The following is a 16,403-nucleotide window of genomic DNA, read 5'->3' on the forward strand; positions in this document are numbered from 1 at the left end:
AGTCCCAAGAGTCCTTAACAGTACTTCCTTCAGAGGTTTAAGATACATAGAAACATAATTTACATTTGGTATACAAAACTTCGGATCTAAAGTTAGTTGTATTGTAATGCACATATATGATACAAATGTTAGACACAGTTTGTTATGGCTGAAGGGAACGCAGTTTATATGGAGTTAACAATTTATGGTTATTGCAGTTAAAGTTTTAACAGTCTGGTAGTCTATCGAATATAGAAAAGCCTTAATAATAATAATAATATACTTTTAAAAGTTAAGAACTGCCTTCATACTCTCCACTATTCTTCTCTTGTCTTATTTTCACCCTTTTCACTGTGCGCCTGGGGTGGGGGTTATAATGAACTGATAGCATCCAAGGGTCTGTGTTGGGGGAGTTTGATATTCATGATGATGATGGGGTGGGTTTCATCTTCAGTCTTGGAGTTCAACTGTTTCTTTGATATGTTTTCTTAACACAGTCTGCTTCTTACTCATTGTTCTTTACTAAAGTCTGAAATTGCATATTAGCCTCCCTCAGCCTCAGTATAAAGGCTGCTGCTCTTTATGCAGTGACTATGTAGCTTTATCGGAACTTTAGTGTATACAGTATTCTCAGAGCACAACAATACAAACAGATCAGGAAATACGTAACCACTACAAATTATCAAAACTAGTGAAAAAAACCAAGGCAAGCCTGCATGGGGTCAACACAAATCCTGTGGCCATGTATTATTAATGGCAAATTTATACTTATTAAGTATATTATTATACTTATTAAGCTACATTCTTCAGAATTTCTATAGCATTCTCTGTCAATTTTGCTAGACCCAGGTAAGTATTAGATTTTCATTCTTTCCTCTACAATGAACATACACAGATTAATGTAAACTGGCAAGATACATTTTCTGCAAGCTTGTCTGCCATTTGCGTAGTAAATTAACAACCTTTCTAGGAACTTCACATTATTTCTAACAAGTACTAATCTGTTTAAAAACAACGAAAAAAATTATTAGGTCTTAAAATAATTAATTAATACATTGGATAAATTTTATGACTTTTCAATTACTTTAGTAATCTTTAGTAATAAATTTGTATCAAATAGCTCCATGATGCCGAACATTGGATTTAAATAGAAAATTCGGGCATTTAGTCTGCTTAGGGCAAAGATTAGATACCTGACCTAGATACTCAAGATCAGTGATACAAAGATTTTTTTGATATGAAGAGTAAATGAAAGGCAATTATTACTTGCTTTATCATTCATTACTTTTCCACACATCTAAACTTAATTGAAAAAATAAAAAGTAGAAGATTCAAAGTCATATCAATATGTAGTTCCAGCTTCAGCAAGTGTTGTTCTGTCTAGAACTGTATATTTGGTTTATGCATGCTAGTTTACTTGCTTATAGCACTGAATAGATATTAGACAACTAATATTACTATCCCTCTGGCAGTAAAAGGAAAATGTGACTGTTATTCTGTTGATAAGAAATGAGAGCACAATATAATGGTGTCTAGACAGCTTTTGGAGTCTTTGCTATTTGAATAAATCCAGGGATCACTGCCTTTTTAACTGAAGTCTAGAAACTTGTTTTGAACCACATTTTTTCAGTCATGTATTTCTTTAAATTCACAGTTTTATTTTCTTCCTGAATATCTGGAAACTGAAAATCGATTTGGTCAGAAGAATGTTTTCCGTCAGCCATTTATACTGATTTTAGATTCTCAAATGTATATTTGCATTTTGGATTCCTTTCTTTTCTATTACTTTCTTGAAAAATCAACAGAAGCAAAAGTGTAATTTGAACTTAAGAGCAGGAAAAATAACTAGAAATTTATGAAGAATAAAAAAGAGATTTGTGAAAATAATGAGCCTGGAATGACATCTAGAAAAATAAGTTAAATAAACTGTTATAGCTACACTAACTTGAAAATTCTTTTAACAGATCCAGGATACATGCTTCTAATTAGGTTTATAACTTTATTGAAAAGTCTTGCAGGCAGCAGATATTTAATGACGGAGAACATCAAAGTGAAAAGTTAATTGAGTTATTTTATTAAAAAAAAAAAAAACCCAAACCCAAAACAACTTCCTAATGAGATGCACTGGTCACTGCCAAGTTAGTTAACTATGGGAAGGTTCTAAGTAAGGATAGCAAATATGTCTTGACTGAAAGTCCTTTAACATCTGAAAGTTTGAAGATGGAATATAGTGATTACTCTTTTTTTGCAATTCTCTAGATAATTGTAACCACCTCTTTTATTTTTTAATGAAATATGCATTTTATTTTTGCTTAAAACTGTCAATGCTTTTTTCTCTATTACCCATTGCAAAAGAATAGAATAGCTTATTTCATGCTACTAAGATATACAGGAAAAATCCCAGGCTGACCTCATTAGCACTTGACTGTAGTAAGTCCCGTGTAGGGTCATCTGTATTAGCCTTTAGCTTTGTTTGGGAAGTCTGGTTGGATCATATGTGTCACAAGGACTAATGAAGTCCTGCATCTTGAATTCATCCTGAATAAACAAGAGAGTGAATATCCCTACTTACTCTCACATTTTGAACTCTGTTTCTTAGGAATCAGTCAGCAAAACTAATTCTGATGAATTAGAATAGTGGTGAACGGTAGCCTTAGATCCCATATATTTGGTCTTATGAATAATTTGCCACTTTTCATCTGTTCTTCCACTACTGAAGTTAAAATATGTAAATTTAGAGGACAGTCATAAATAGGCCTTACTCTACCTAGAGTCCAGTAGCAAATGACGTACTGCAGGGTTACATCCTGGTACAGCGCACCAGTTCTGTTCAACGTGTTTATCAATGAGATTGTATCATCAGTGACAGTGCAATTTCATGAAGTCAGTCAAAAATCAAAATAGTCAAGGACAGGGTTACCATCCATAGTGACACAGACAAGCTGAAAGAAGGGGCTGATGGGAATCTTATGAAACTCAAAACAGGCAAATGTAAAGCCCTGTACCTGGGTAGGAAGAACCCTGGCAACAGAACTGGTTGATAGCAAGGAGCTCTGACAAAAGGGCCCTGTGGGTTGTAGGAGACAGCAAGCTGAGCGTGATCTAGCAGTATGCCCTCGCAGCAAAGAGAGCAAAGCATGCCAAGTTATATTAACAGGAATGTAGCTATAAGATGAAAAAGAAGGATTATTGCCTTTTACTGAACTCTCCTGTGACCTATTCCATGGCTGGAACACTGTATCGCATTTGGGGCTTATGACAGGAAAGACAAGTTCTTTGCTGGTGGAAGTTCAGTGGAGGGCCACCAAGATGGTTGGGGGCTGGAGCACTTGCCCTATGAGGAGAGGCTGAAGGAGCTGGGCTTTTTCAGCCTGGAAGAGAGAGTAAAGCTAATAGCAGCTTCCAAATGCCTACAAGGCGGTTAGTAAAAAGATAGAGCCGAACTTTTCATGGTGGAGCATGGTGTGAGGATGAGAGACAACTGGAAAAAATTGAGAAGGTCAAATCTGTGAGAAAAGTCTTGCATTTGAGCAAATTGCTAAGGGAGATCGTGCAATCTCCATTCTAGGAGGTTTTCTTCAGACCTGACTGGATAAAGCCCTGAGCAACTGGTCTGAACTCATGGCTGACCCTGCTTTAGGTTATTGTGACAACAAGAGACCTCCTGAAGTCCATTTTGCCCTGAGGTAGTCTATGGATAAAGATTGTTTTAATCCCAGTGTTACACAAAACAAACTCACACTACAGATTGATCGCTTTTTTTTGATCAGTTTGACTCCTAATCAGCATGGTATTACTAACCAGTGGAGAAATAAATGGTATTAGAATGTTTGTTTGTTCATCAATTATCTCTAAAATAAAAGAAAATTTAGAAAAAAATTTAAAACTTTTGCAAAATGCTTCTTTATGAACCAACTTGTTGCATTTCGGACATTTAATGATGGGATTTCAACTGAGTGAAGTCTTACTGGCTGTGATTTCAATCTGTGGAATTACAATATTTGACTTGTAATAGCAGAAGTTACGGTAACATACTTCATGTCAAAGCTTTATTTAAAAATTGCATTGTGCTAGAAATAGCTTCATTCAGTCTAGTTGATCTTTAATATCTGAAAGCATGGTAATTTTGTAATTCCACTCTCACTTTAATTTAGTGAATTAATTGTTTTTCATAAAAACTTCTTTATATAATCCTGCTAAAACATTATTTTGTCATATCTTATAAGAAAGAATGGCAATTAATTATTAGTAGCTAATTATGTTAACTTTATTAAAAAAACACAATCTTAAGTCATGTGTTAAAGTATGTTGACCAATCACTAATACTTTATTTTGTAGAAGCTTGTGGAAACACAAGAGAAAAACAATTCCGGTTTAATAGGATACAACTGCCACATCTAAAATATACATCTTAATCTATGATTGAACACAACATGTTAACATAGCACAGAGCTCAAGACTCTAAAATGAGAGCATAAAACTCAGGTGGCCTTGTCTGAAATGAATCCATTTTGTAAAAGTTGTAAAATTTCAATTTAATACTGGCACATTACTTACAACTTACATGAATACATTTTAAGTATCTGTACTGACTGGAGAGGGAAAATACGTTGGTTTAGTATTTCCTGTTTTAAAGGTAAGTTTTGCCAAGTCATAGGCTTCTAAAAGGGAAGAAAAAATAATTTGCAATAAAGGCATTTTCATTGTATTAGATAGCATTTTTTTCCTCAGGTATTTTGCTGATGAATGCTTCTGCAGAGTGGGCAAAGGTATTCATTATCTCCCTACATTATTTTATTCCCTTAGGGAGTACTTGTAAAAAGTTAGTCCATGAGATTAATTTAAATAAGAACTTCCACTATGAGTTTATCTGGGGTAAATTTCCTTTGCAATCATGTTTACAACAGGAACCCTGTGTATACTTGTAGCATATTGCATATGCAAAGTGTGTGCATCTAGCACAGATTCATAGTCTATTTTTGAAGCTTTGTCTCAGGCAAATGTCAAAGGCTCTTGCCTCTTTACTGAAAATGATCCTGGAATCAGGAGCAACATCCACTTCTTATATAAATAGAAAGGCTTATGGGTCTTCCATATGTTTGTGTTATCCAAAGTTTTAGCAGTTACAACACTTTTGAGTAGTAGTTCATTCAGACTAGTTTTCTGAACTGAATTGCTCTGTAGATCATCATCTTGATCTCCTTGAACTTCTACATATTTGCGATTCTTTTTTGTGTAAATACTGCTTCAAATCTTTACTCACCTAAGCAGTCTAATTTAACATATAAAAGGTCCTCATTTTTAATGATTTTAACCTGTTCTCGAGCCACAGGGACTCAGAGAAATGGCTGTCCAGACTAGTAGGTCTCAGACTGTTTTAGTCTGGGATCTGGTCAGGATCTGTTGTTGTGAACCTATGCCCAGAGCAACAATTACTCTCTCTTGCTTCCACATCCTCCCATAGTGCAGTCTGGCAGCTCCTTAAGCCTCAGATTTTCTTAGTTGCTGATTGTGAATTCAAAGTGATGGCCTACCTCTGCGTTGACTTCAACTGACTGAAATTTGTTGGTTTAAACTTTATCCGAAAAGCAGAAATCAGTCTTCCTTTCTTCCACCTTGCCCTATGGCAAGTTTTTGCTTCTTTTAGCTATTTTATTTTACCTTTTAAACCATAACATGAAGGGAAAATAATATGTGGGGGTTGTTTCGGTATCATGTAGGAAATCATAATTTTTAAAATAGTCTCTTTGAAAAATTGAAATGCTATGTTTGACTGCAGATGACTGATTGAAGAGTATGTTACATTTGTTTCAATTGATCTGAGCCTGTTTTCATAAAATACTGAGGCACCAAAGTTTATGCTTTTACAGATTACAAATGATATTTAGGCAAACGTGAATGCATGTGTTCTATGCAGTAACTGATACTTACCAGATTGTTTATACATAACCTTAATTTTGTCTTAAACTCTTCCATGTATACCACACCACACTGTACCTTTTACTGACCTGCATGAGTTCATTTTTCTGCAGTGTAAGTGTATGTGGAAGCCTAACAAGTTAGGTGTTTTGCTTGAAAGATGCCTCTGTATCTAAGTTGTACAGTACTTTTCAATGTATCTGCTTTGAAGCTTTAAGTAAGCATAATTTTTCTTGCCTTTCTCTTTTGAGATGAAGGTTCTCTTGTTTTTGTTTAAAGTGCTGTGCCTCTTTAAAGCAGTAGGGTGTAACACACCATTTGACTGAGATTCTGAATTTAATTTTGCTTTGAGCTTGGTACTGGGAGCAAAGGACTGCCTGTTCTTGTATATTTGCTTGCATGATAAAAATGTGTCTGCACAGATTTTGCTTCAATAGTAGTAGTTATGTAACATGTAATAAGTTTCTTTGTTTTAATCAGCATTATCCTGTTCCAAAATATCTCTTGACCATGCACTTGTATTTTATGTGTTTTAATCTTGATACCAGTCTTTCAAAATTTATTGTATCCTGAATCACAACTAGTCTCATCTTTTGATATTATTCACTGTTGTGGCAATTTTCTTCTTTTATTTTGAAATAAAGACTGAAACACATCTAGGTCTATTTTAGTTCCTTATAGTACTCTTGTCATTGGACAGTAAGCAGGTTTTGGTTCGGTCTCTGACGTATAAACCTGGAGTCTTACCTGGTACTTCTGAGGTAATTTAATTTTGCAGAGGGAACCACCACTGTATGACTTAGAAGTGCTGTAGTGCAGAACAGGTATTAAGACATGAAATGTAAGATAGCAAAAATAATATGTACCCACAGCAGCCTTATTAGTTGTCTGTATAATGCTTAAGTATTCTGTTATGGTAGTATTTTTTTAGTAGTATCGCAAAATAAGACTTTTTCAGCCTAAAATTTCTGCAGGAAACAAAAAAGACTTTGTTAGCAAGACTGCTTTTGGCATTAGGATCTGTTTCATTTATTTATACGGAACACTTGATAATTCTGTCAAGAGATTTGATATACCTTGTGTATGAAAGGTTCTATATACTACTCAGTTCCTCTCAGAATCGTACTTCCATTTTCTAGGGTATAGATTCTTCTGACAGTGCAAAAGCTCTGGTTTGTTTCCATCCTGTCATCACCCACTACACTTAAAAGGACAAGTCTCAGAGACTGTGTTAGAGGACAGCTTAGAAGTAAAAAGAGAAGTGTGGAATATTATTGTTAGAATGACTGTTCAAGAGCCCCATAATCATTATTGTGGAATAACCATCCCATATTTTAAAAACAGTAGTATAACATAGTACAGTTCATGCTATATTAATTTTGTTTATGCTAATTTCTTATGAATTTTATTATGCGTTGCCCAGCCATTTATTCATTCCAGTCAAGATGGAGTTGCTACTGTGTTACATATTCTAAACGCTCACAGGTGAGAGTCTTGGGTTCCAAACATTTGTAGCCAAATCTAGGAAATAGGGAAGGATGAAAAAGTTGTTAAAATCTTAAAAATTCCCACATAGGTTATATGTTTTAGCTGCTAGACAAGCTAGGAGTGTTCACTTAGTATTTTTACAAGCAGTGCATGGAAAAATTTTTAACTCTTCAGACATTTTGTGGATGAGTTTTTTGAGTAACATAATCTGGCCTATTACAGGAATCAGAACAAAAAGGGAATTACAGGCTTTGTCCAAGTATAAATAATTATGCTTAGATGTTTTCTTTATACATATACATTTTACTATCCATCCACCCTTAGCCTTGTATCAAGTCTAAATGAGCTTTTAGAGCCCTATCAAGCTTTAATTAAGAGAATCAAATGTATGAACATATTTGTCAGCCTTATTAGCAGTTGGTGTATGGAAGCTTCGTCTGTTACCTAGGTTACTAGATAATGCTGCTATTTCACTGCTCAAAAGGGTGGTTATCACTTTCCTACATGTCCTTTCTAATGATATAGGTGTATATTTTGCTCTAGCCATGCTGATTTCAGGACTGAATTTTAAGGGGTGGAAATTATGTGCTGTCATTCTGACTGGTACAAGAGTTTATCAGTTATTGAGGACATTTAAAACTGAATGTGCAGTGTCACTATAATTACAAGATGTTCACTAGCATGAAAAAAATTTCTGATTACTTCAATTTTTTAAATAAAGCATATTGACTTTCTTCTTTTCATGTCAGTTGTCGTTACTATGTTAAACAGAGGGAAATATGGTCTCTTAGGTTGATCAGGAAAACAAAATTCAAAAGAAAAAGTTAGCATCCAGTGCTACTGTGTGTCCCACAGGTTCTTCCACTTTGATCAAAACTGCCTCCACTGGTGAGTTAGAGGAGCGTATTGCGGCCACTACTGGTGCTATTACTGTTGCTAGCACATCTGCTGATGTTGCTGTATCCAGTGCAGTAACCATCTATAGACAACCTTCTGAAGAGCAACAAGTGCAAGCTACGAATATAAGAAAATCAGTTCTGGAGTCGGCCACTTCCAAAGAAGCACTCTCCCTTCATCAAGCAAATTTACAAAGCACAAGAAGACGACCAAGAAATGCTGAGCAGATAGAAAGAACTAAAGAACTTGCAGTTGTTACTCATAGAGGTATTGGATATTATTTTACTTGTGCCCATGTAGTTATGGAAAAGTATTTTGTGTAAATTAAAAGTGAAAGGTCAGGCATCCATTCAGGAAATGTAATTGAACCAAATTGGAAAGGGATTAAATCTGTTTAAAATTGAGTTTTAGTGGGCAGCCAGATGGAAAAATGAAATTAATAATAATATTGTCATCATAATTTAAATTAATTTGATTTATAAAAAGTCAAAAGGGAAAGATAAGGATTTTTCTTTTGATGCCACTTTATAGCTTCTATCATTATATTTCACTATCAAGCGTAGTGTAAATTAGATCTGATGAAAGTCTGGAGAATTGAGATTAAAATATTAATCTGTTCTGCATATGTATTTAGACATAAGCAACTATAGCATAAAAAATGTATTTTGTAAATGGCTGCTTTGTTCGAAACTAATCAGTGATGCAGTTGTAATCATCTCCCTTCTTAAATCTTAAGCAAAATTTTGGTTTTTTAAAACATCTGTACATTTTTATTCTATCAAACATGGAATCAATGAATGAAACAAAGTTTAGAAAACTAGGGAATTCAATTGTAAGTATTAAAGTAGTAAAGCTAAAGATTTGATATGTTTCTATATTCAGATGGTTTAATCCACATGCTAAAATACTGAGAGTGACCAACATTTGGAGTACAAACAAAACATTGTTTATTGTGTTAAAAGGTAAATGTTAAAAGGTAAGATTCATGAGACTGAGAAACAGCAATGCTAGAATGTCTTAATTTAACCAGCATAGACATACAGAAGCAAATTGCAAGTAGTATGTTTTCACACATACACAAGTTCAGGGAAGAAGAGGTTTAATTTTGCAGGCTAATGTTGAATACTACTTATTATGTGTTTTTAACTTATTGTGTGCTAGTCCACTCTTAGTGTTAATCTATTGTGCATGAAGAATTTCTAAACAAATATATTGAAGAGGAACATCTTTTATAGCACAAGCAGTTTGTAGAAGGCTCATATGGTTGATATTTTGTAAAGATAGCTGGATCAGACAGTTACATAGTGAAAGTTACTTTTTTGAAAATTACTATAGCTTCGTTTACTAACACTTACTGAAAAAAACAGAGCTGCAGTTCTACAGAATTTCAAAATATGTAATTTAAGTAGAATAACTGAAAAACAAACTTTGTATTTGGTTTACATATGAAACATATCATTGAACAGCTCCTTATGTTTCATCTGTATTAATTTCAGTCCAGTATTTTTGTGGTTATCGACTGGTAAAAATTAATAGTTTGGTTTGTACTGGTTCTGTGGCTCTGCATTCACTTTGGAAGATCTTTGGTCAAGGGAGTATCTGAGGGCCTGTGTTCTTTTCTAATTTAAAGATGTGAGTGTACTAATTTGTCGATTAAATTGACAGTAATTTTAATATACATACAGTTTCTTCCATCTCCTGGTTGTAATCATTTACACTACAATGTCCTCTCCTCTGTTTTCTCACTGTCCTTTTCTCTAATGTATCCTTTAATATAGGATATACGTAAGGCATATGCTTCTGAACTGTGTCATTTAAAATGCTAAAGCTTCCATTATGAAAAAAAAAAAAGGCAAAAGAGACTAAGATAGATACTTCTAAAATAATGTTATGGTGCTTATTTGTCACATATAAGTAGTACCACAGGTAATAAAAGGTACCACATCCCGTATACAGATTAAATCAATCTATCTTGTACTTGAGAAGAAAGCCCATGTGTAGTTCTGTGTGCACGTTATTCTCTCATGCCACATTTAAAGTCTTGATTTTGCTAGAATTCTTTATACAAAATCACTTAAATATTTTTTTATTACCATATCATACACACAGAACAGTATACTTAAGTATGCTACTAAAGTGGCTATTCATACACTGAATAAAAAATTTACTATTTTTGCTTGGCTAACACCAATAGTTGATAATATAATAGCCATGAAAACATATCAAATGTCCCTCATTAAATAACCTGTAATGGTCTTCGATAAAATATTCCTCATTACAAAGACACAGATGTATTTTGAAGGAACGTTTGTGAATGTGAGACTATTGTTAAATGACTTTAAGAAATTTCCATTATGGGAAGATATTCTGCAGGTGTTTCTATGGAGTTTCTTGTAGGGTTTTGTTGAAGTATTTTAGCCTCTTTGACAATTAAATATGCAGAAAAGTATAAAAACTACGTGTCTTGCCCTACATATTAAATTACTATGGGACTATATATAAGAGCTACTGAAGAAGTTTGTGTAAATTCCTTTTTTAATTCTTTCTCTATTTAATATATATATAAAGATTAGTTTTTACACTGGAAATATATTTTTTCTTGTGCTCTTGATCATAGTTTAAGAATTATGCTCCCAAATCTACCCAAATGAATGAATACTTGAAAAGACCAAATTTAATATACTAAATAGAATTTACTGAAGCTTACTATATCATATATATGTATATTTAAAGTGGTAAAAATGTACTGTTCATGTAGTCTTCACTGTAGGCTTTTTTTAGCATGTTGTTAGTGAGATCAGAATTGTGCTGGTTTATGGTACATTAGCACTGATGCAAACCAATAACTACAGAATAAGACTAGTACTGTTTGCTTCCATAGGATTATTCTGTGAATAAGATCTTTCAGAATGAGTAAACACTAACAATACTGTTTTGTTTCCTAAACTGATATTTTTTGAAGTATATGTATGAAAGAGATGTGTAGGGAGAACTAGAGGTGTCTATCTGTCTAAAATTAAACTGCTAGATGAAGTTAGTCTACCACGCGTACTATCTGGACTTCAACAATAATTGTAGGTTGTGTCAAAGGCTAGCTGAAGATGTTATGCCTATTTAGGAGAGGAAAAAGGAACCCTAGATGCATTTGCTGAAATGCTTCCATTAGAGCTAGGGAAGTACAGGCATCATTTTATAAGGCAGTAGTAAGATCTCATGAGGAATACTATACATGAGTATAGTTCTTTCATCAAAAGAATTCAGACTGAATCAGATGAACATAAGAACTGTAATGGTTTTACATTATTCTGATCATCTCATCTTACAAAAGAAAATGTAAGACAGGATGAAAGGATGAATGTTTCGGGAAGTGAATGCTAGTATCTTGAGAATTTGAGGGGAGGACAAATGAGTTTATAGTATATAAATAGATACGTTAGGAGGAGGAGCAAGAAGAGTCCTTGTTGGAATGATGAAGCCTTCTGGTAGAAGAAGAGAGTGGCTCAAGAGTTAAAAACTTACTTTCAAGATGCAGCTTGATAGGCTAATGAAAAATGCATTTAGATATGATAGCTGGAAGAGAAACATAGTGTCTTTTAGGTCCTGAGTTCTAATGAAAGCACTCAAAAAGTATATCTTCTTCCTCTATTCAGAAGTAGGGGGAAAAAGGAGGTGCATTGAAGCTCAAGTATCTCCAATCAAGTTACTGGGCTTTTGTTCTTCATTGTAGTGAACCTGGACTTCTACCCCAGAAATAAATAAGAATTAGCTCATATCATGTGAGATGAACTCAATATAAACAATTTACAGTAGGCATTCTTTTTTCTTTTTCAAGTATGAGCCATAAAGTTTGGCTATATCCTTTTATTCAGCAATCATGATCAGTGCAGGCAATTGAACAGTGGTTTACTTTTTTTACATGAAAATTTAAGAAATAAAGTATTGACCTTTTTTTCCCAATGAATATTTTGAATATTTGCAAAAACTATTTACAGTATTGTCAGGTATGTAACTACCTGCACCAAGAAAGTCACAAGAGGAAAAGAAATGTATATACCAAGAAAGTCACATAGAGGAAAAGATTTAATTTATTTTTTACTTAATTTATTTTAGTGTATCATTAAGGAGTTCTGCATTGTAAAACAATATTCACCCCAAATAAATTTCTGAAGTAAGACCTCTGTACTACAGACACAAATGAATACAAGGTGCAAGTGATGTAACAAGACCACCAGTACAGTTCTTAATTGAAATATTGAAAATATCGGTATGAAACAGAGATATTAAGGATGGAGAAAAAAAATTGCTCATCAAACTCAAATAGTACCATGAAATCCTAATGGATGACACTAGTCATCATTTTAGCAGTTCCAAAAGTGACTCAGTGCTTTCCTTAGGGTCTTAGGACCCATTTATTTCCAAGAGAACTCTAGAGTCCAACACATTTCACTGCTCTGAACTTCTGTTCTCCTTTGAAAGAGCAAAAATGTCACCAAGCATTTGTGAATTTTCAACTGTATCTGCTCAGTTCTAGAATTAAGGTATAGATACAGGTTTTGATGATTTTACTTAGCTATTTGTTTTCAAAGTATACTTCATTTTACTGATAGCTCCATTCTCTTTCTCTCTCTGTTTCAGGTCTATTTTTTGTTACTTTCTTATAAAGCCTTTATAATTTTTCTACCCTTTCCCCTTTATTCTTTAAGAACACATCTATTACTTAGTCTGTCACACCTTACAGTATGCTTTTTGCTATCTGACTTTGTGTCAGATACCTGGCTAGTGATATCCAGGAAAAAAATGAATCAGGGAGAAAAAAAACTGCATTATGCATAGTTACGGGCTGCTCCCCACTGAACCAGCATTTCTTCTTGCTGTATGTTACAGGAGAATTTATGATGGTAGACGGCAAGAAGATTTCTTTAAGTACTTTAAAGATCTGTTATGAATAATTAAATCAGATGCTAATGAAACTTTTGAAAACAAATGGATTTAAGAGAAAGTTAATCCTCTTGATTTTAATTGAATGATTTAGTGAATGATCAAACACTGCCTTGGGATAATTCAATATAAATGTTTTAAGGATTTGTTAGAAAAATATGTTCATATATCCTTTTTTTTTCCTAAGATTTACTTAGAAGCAGGAAGAGGAAAGGAGGAGCAGAGAAGGAGAGGTTTTCTGAAGAGCTGTTAAAGATGTTAAAGATGTTCTTTATATTAATTGGGACTGACCTAAGGAAGTAAAATATTTTTAATAATTGTATTGAAAATAATGTAGAGTGGGACTTTTCCAGATACCTTTTTTTTTTTTAAATTACTTAGCACAGTAACACTAAAACTTCTCTTGTGTGTCTCTAAAAACCCAATCAGAAATTTTCAAATGCATATTAAATTATACATAGCTTATAACATACTGTTCCCTGAAAATTGTCATAGGTTTTTATCTATGCATGAAAAATAAACCTTAAAAGTTTCACAATTAAAATGGAAATGCAACATATTAAAATAAAATCATAATACGTTAAATTTTAATATAAAGGTGACATTCACACATTGAGTTAGAATCATATGCCTATAGCATGTTTCATTAAAGTATAAAATTATGTTCATTGAACTATTAAAGCATTTAATTTTATGGAGAGAATTTTACATTCATTCCTATTTATTTCCATTTTCTTCCATTCTGAATAAACTTTTTGACTGTGGAGTAACACTAAAACAGAGCTTGCCAGCAAAACTATGATACCTGAAAATAAAAAGTGTAATTTTATCTCTATACTAGATCATAATGAGCAGTAACTTTGTTTAAACATCTCTACTTTTAGGAAGGAGACACTAAGTAAATTTCAGTTTTTTTAGTCTTTATTGTCGACCGCATAATATTTCACATACTGTAGGATCAAGAAACAAATATTTACCATGTGTTGTACTAATGCAGTGTGTTAGTGGAGTAATTGGTAGTACAGTGCAGTAATTCAGGACAGTAACGCAATGGCTGCAGTAATCTGAACTATAAGTCTTCTATACAATCTGCTTTGACTAGGGCACTTTAGAGGGAGGGACAAGGGAGAGGGGAATAGTAAAAGGGAAAGTGGGATCAGCTCATGTAAAAAGTAAAAAACAGAATAATATGCAAATTGGATGGTTCACTACTTTACAGTCTTGATCATCTTCTAAATAGTTCTTCATATTAAATGATTAAGCTGTGCTGTTGATGCTTTACTACAAAAAATGATGAAAATTCATCTCCTGTTAAACCAATTTTCAAGGTGCAGTAAGGCTTTAGAAGATAGTGCCACATTAGTCAGCGTGTAGGATCACAGTAAAGTTTATTTGGGTAATTGCTAGGTTTAGAAGTTTTTAATGTAAATTTCTGTACCCTTAAGTGCCATAAGTGTTAAATAGGTTGCTGTATCTTCCTCACCACCACTACCCCATTTGTGTAATCCCTTTAAGTGGTGACCCTTAAGATATCTGGATATCTAGCACTTGTGTTGTCAGAGTTTGGAAATTTAGATAAGTAGTTGCATCACATGCATAATGAAGTGTACACAAAGAAGAATGGAATAGACCTGTACATGGATAGTAAGTTTGATACATTCAGGCTGTGGCTGTGCTATGCATGTAGATCAACTCCTAGGGGAAATACAATGAATTAGACTTAAGCCCAAGATGAACTGGAAGTATCATTCATGATTTCTTCAGCATGTCTTCACATGAGCGCCAAATGTTAGAAGTCCAGAGTATTTGGGACTCCTGTTCTGTCATTAGAAATAGCAGATGCTGCGAGTAAAATCCATACACATTTAGGTACAGTCAAATAAGCAATCTACTGCCTTTTTTCACGTCATACCATATTCCTGAAGATGTCATTTAAGGACAGCTGTATGTGCAATCTTGAAATAATGGCATTAACATTAGGATATTTTTCTCCATTTCCATTACCTCAGTGGTAGGGAATATAATGTAAGAAAGATTCAGGAGATGGGAAGGGCTGTGTCAGTGTTTGAACTACTTTGAGCTATACCCAAGGGAAGAAGTATATAAGGTCAGAAATGGCCCAAGATTCCATGTTTAATACTCTGTATAGTTACTTGTAGTAATGCAACTTGAGTGCCTGTTCTGTGTAGAAATGTGGTTTAGTCGTCAGCATTTTGAATATATTTTATACTTGGTTGAGTAGTTTATAAAATGTAGATAAGACAAGCTGGACAATTTCTTTACATAAATGCTGCTGCATAACTAAAATAAATACATGAATTTGTGGGTTGTCAGTGTTTAAATAGATATCCTTTGTGTGGCTATATAGCCTGATGCTGCCATATTTTAGAAGCAGATTTTCCATCTTGAAATTTATCACATCTGAACTATTTGTCTTGAGAGAAATGGGCATATCAAAGTTTAAACTCATCTTGTGAGAAAGTAGGTATCTAAGACCATATGAATTGAGCTCTGAAAGTGTCTATTTCTCTTTGTGGACTAGTGTAGATGTGTACGACTGCACTGTTTGCTGACATGAATCCATCCTCTGAGACTCCTGAAGAGTGAAATCCAGTTTCAGTACTTATTGTCATGTGTATGCTATAACTGTTTCTGAACAGTTATCGTTTTCCTCACTGCTTTCCACACTGGCATGTGCAAAATAATGCCTAGTTTGCCAAGAAGTAAGGAATGTATTTATTGTGTTCTGGGTATGTAATTTTTGGTGGAGTTATTTTTATGTATGTGCATGCATATGAGCCTGACACATAGTTTAGTGATGGCATGTTTGGACCAAATACATTTCTATTACTAGTCCTTCACAGTGTATTCAGAAACTACCACTCAGTAAATCAACATACAAAACCCAGTTGAAAGTAAAATTCTTCTCTTGTAGTGTAAAGATTCTTCAGAGATCTTGAGTTGCTTGCATTTTTAGTGGTATTTAGTAGCCTCGACAGTGATGCAAATAGTTACAAAAATCTTTGCTTGTTTTACATGTGTTCAAAAAGCCACTCTTGTAACTATTTTCAGTTCAAACTTAGGTCTTGTGAACTCTGTTTCTTGTCTTCATAAACGATGTTTTTTGAGGACGAAAAGAAACAAAGAACCCAAACCAGTCTTCATTCTTTAATGTGGTGTTA

At 33.8% G+C, this 16,403-nt stretch overlaps 1 protein-coding gene across 1 annotated transcript in view; it reads left to right on the forward strand.

The window, feature by feature from the left end:
• Window positions 1-16,403, forward strand: part of CSMD3 (CUB and Sushi multiple domains 3) — a 609,188-nt gene that overhangs the window by 240,440 nt on the left and 352,345 nt on the right. The window contains 1 exon segment of the mRNA XM_030493685.1: window positions 8,242-8,550. Coding sequence (XP_030349545.1) covers window positions 8,242-8,550 — 309 coding nt within the window.

Source organism: Strigops habroptila, chromosome 1 (genome assembly GCF_004027225.2).
Source record: "Strigops habroptila isolate Jane chromosome 1, bStrHab1.2.pri, whole genome shotgun sequence".
Classification (NCBI taxonomy): Eukaryota; Metazoa; Chordata; class Aves; order Psittaciformes; family Psittacidae; genus Strigops; species Strigops habroptila.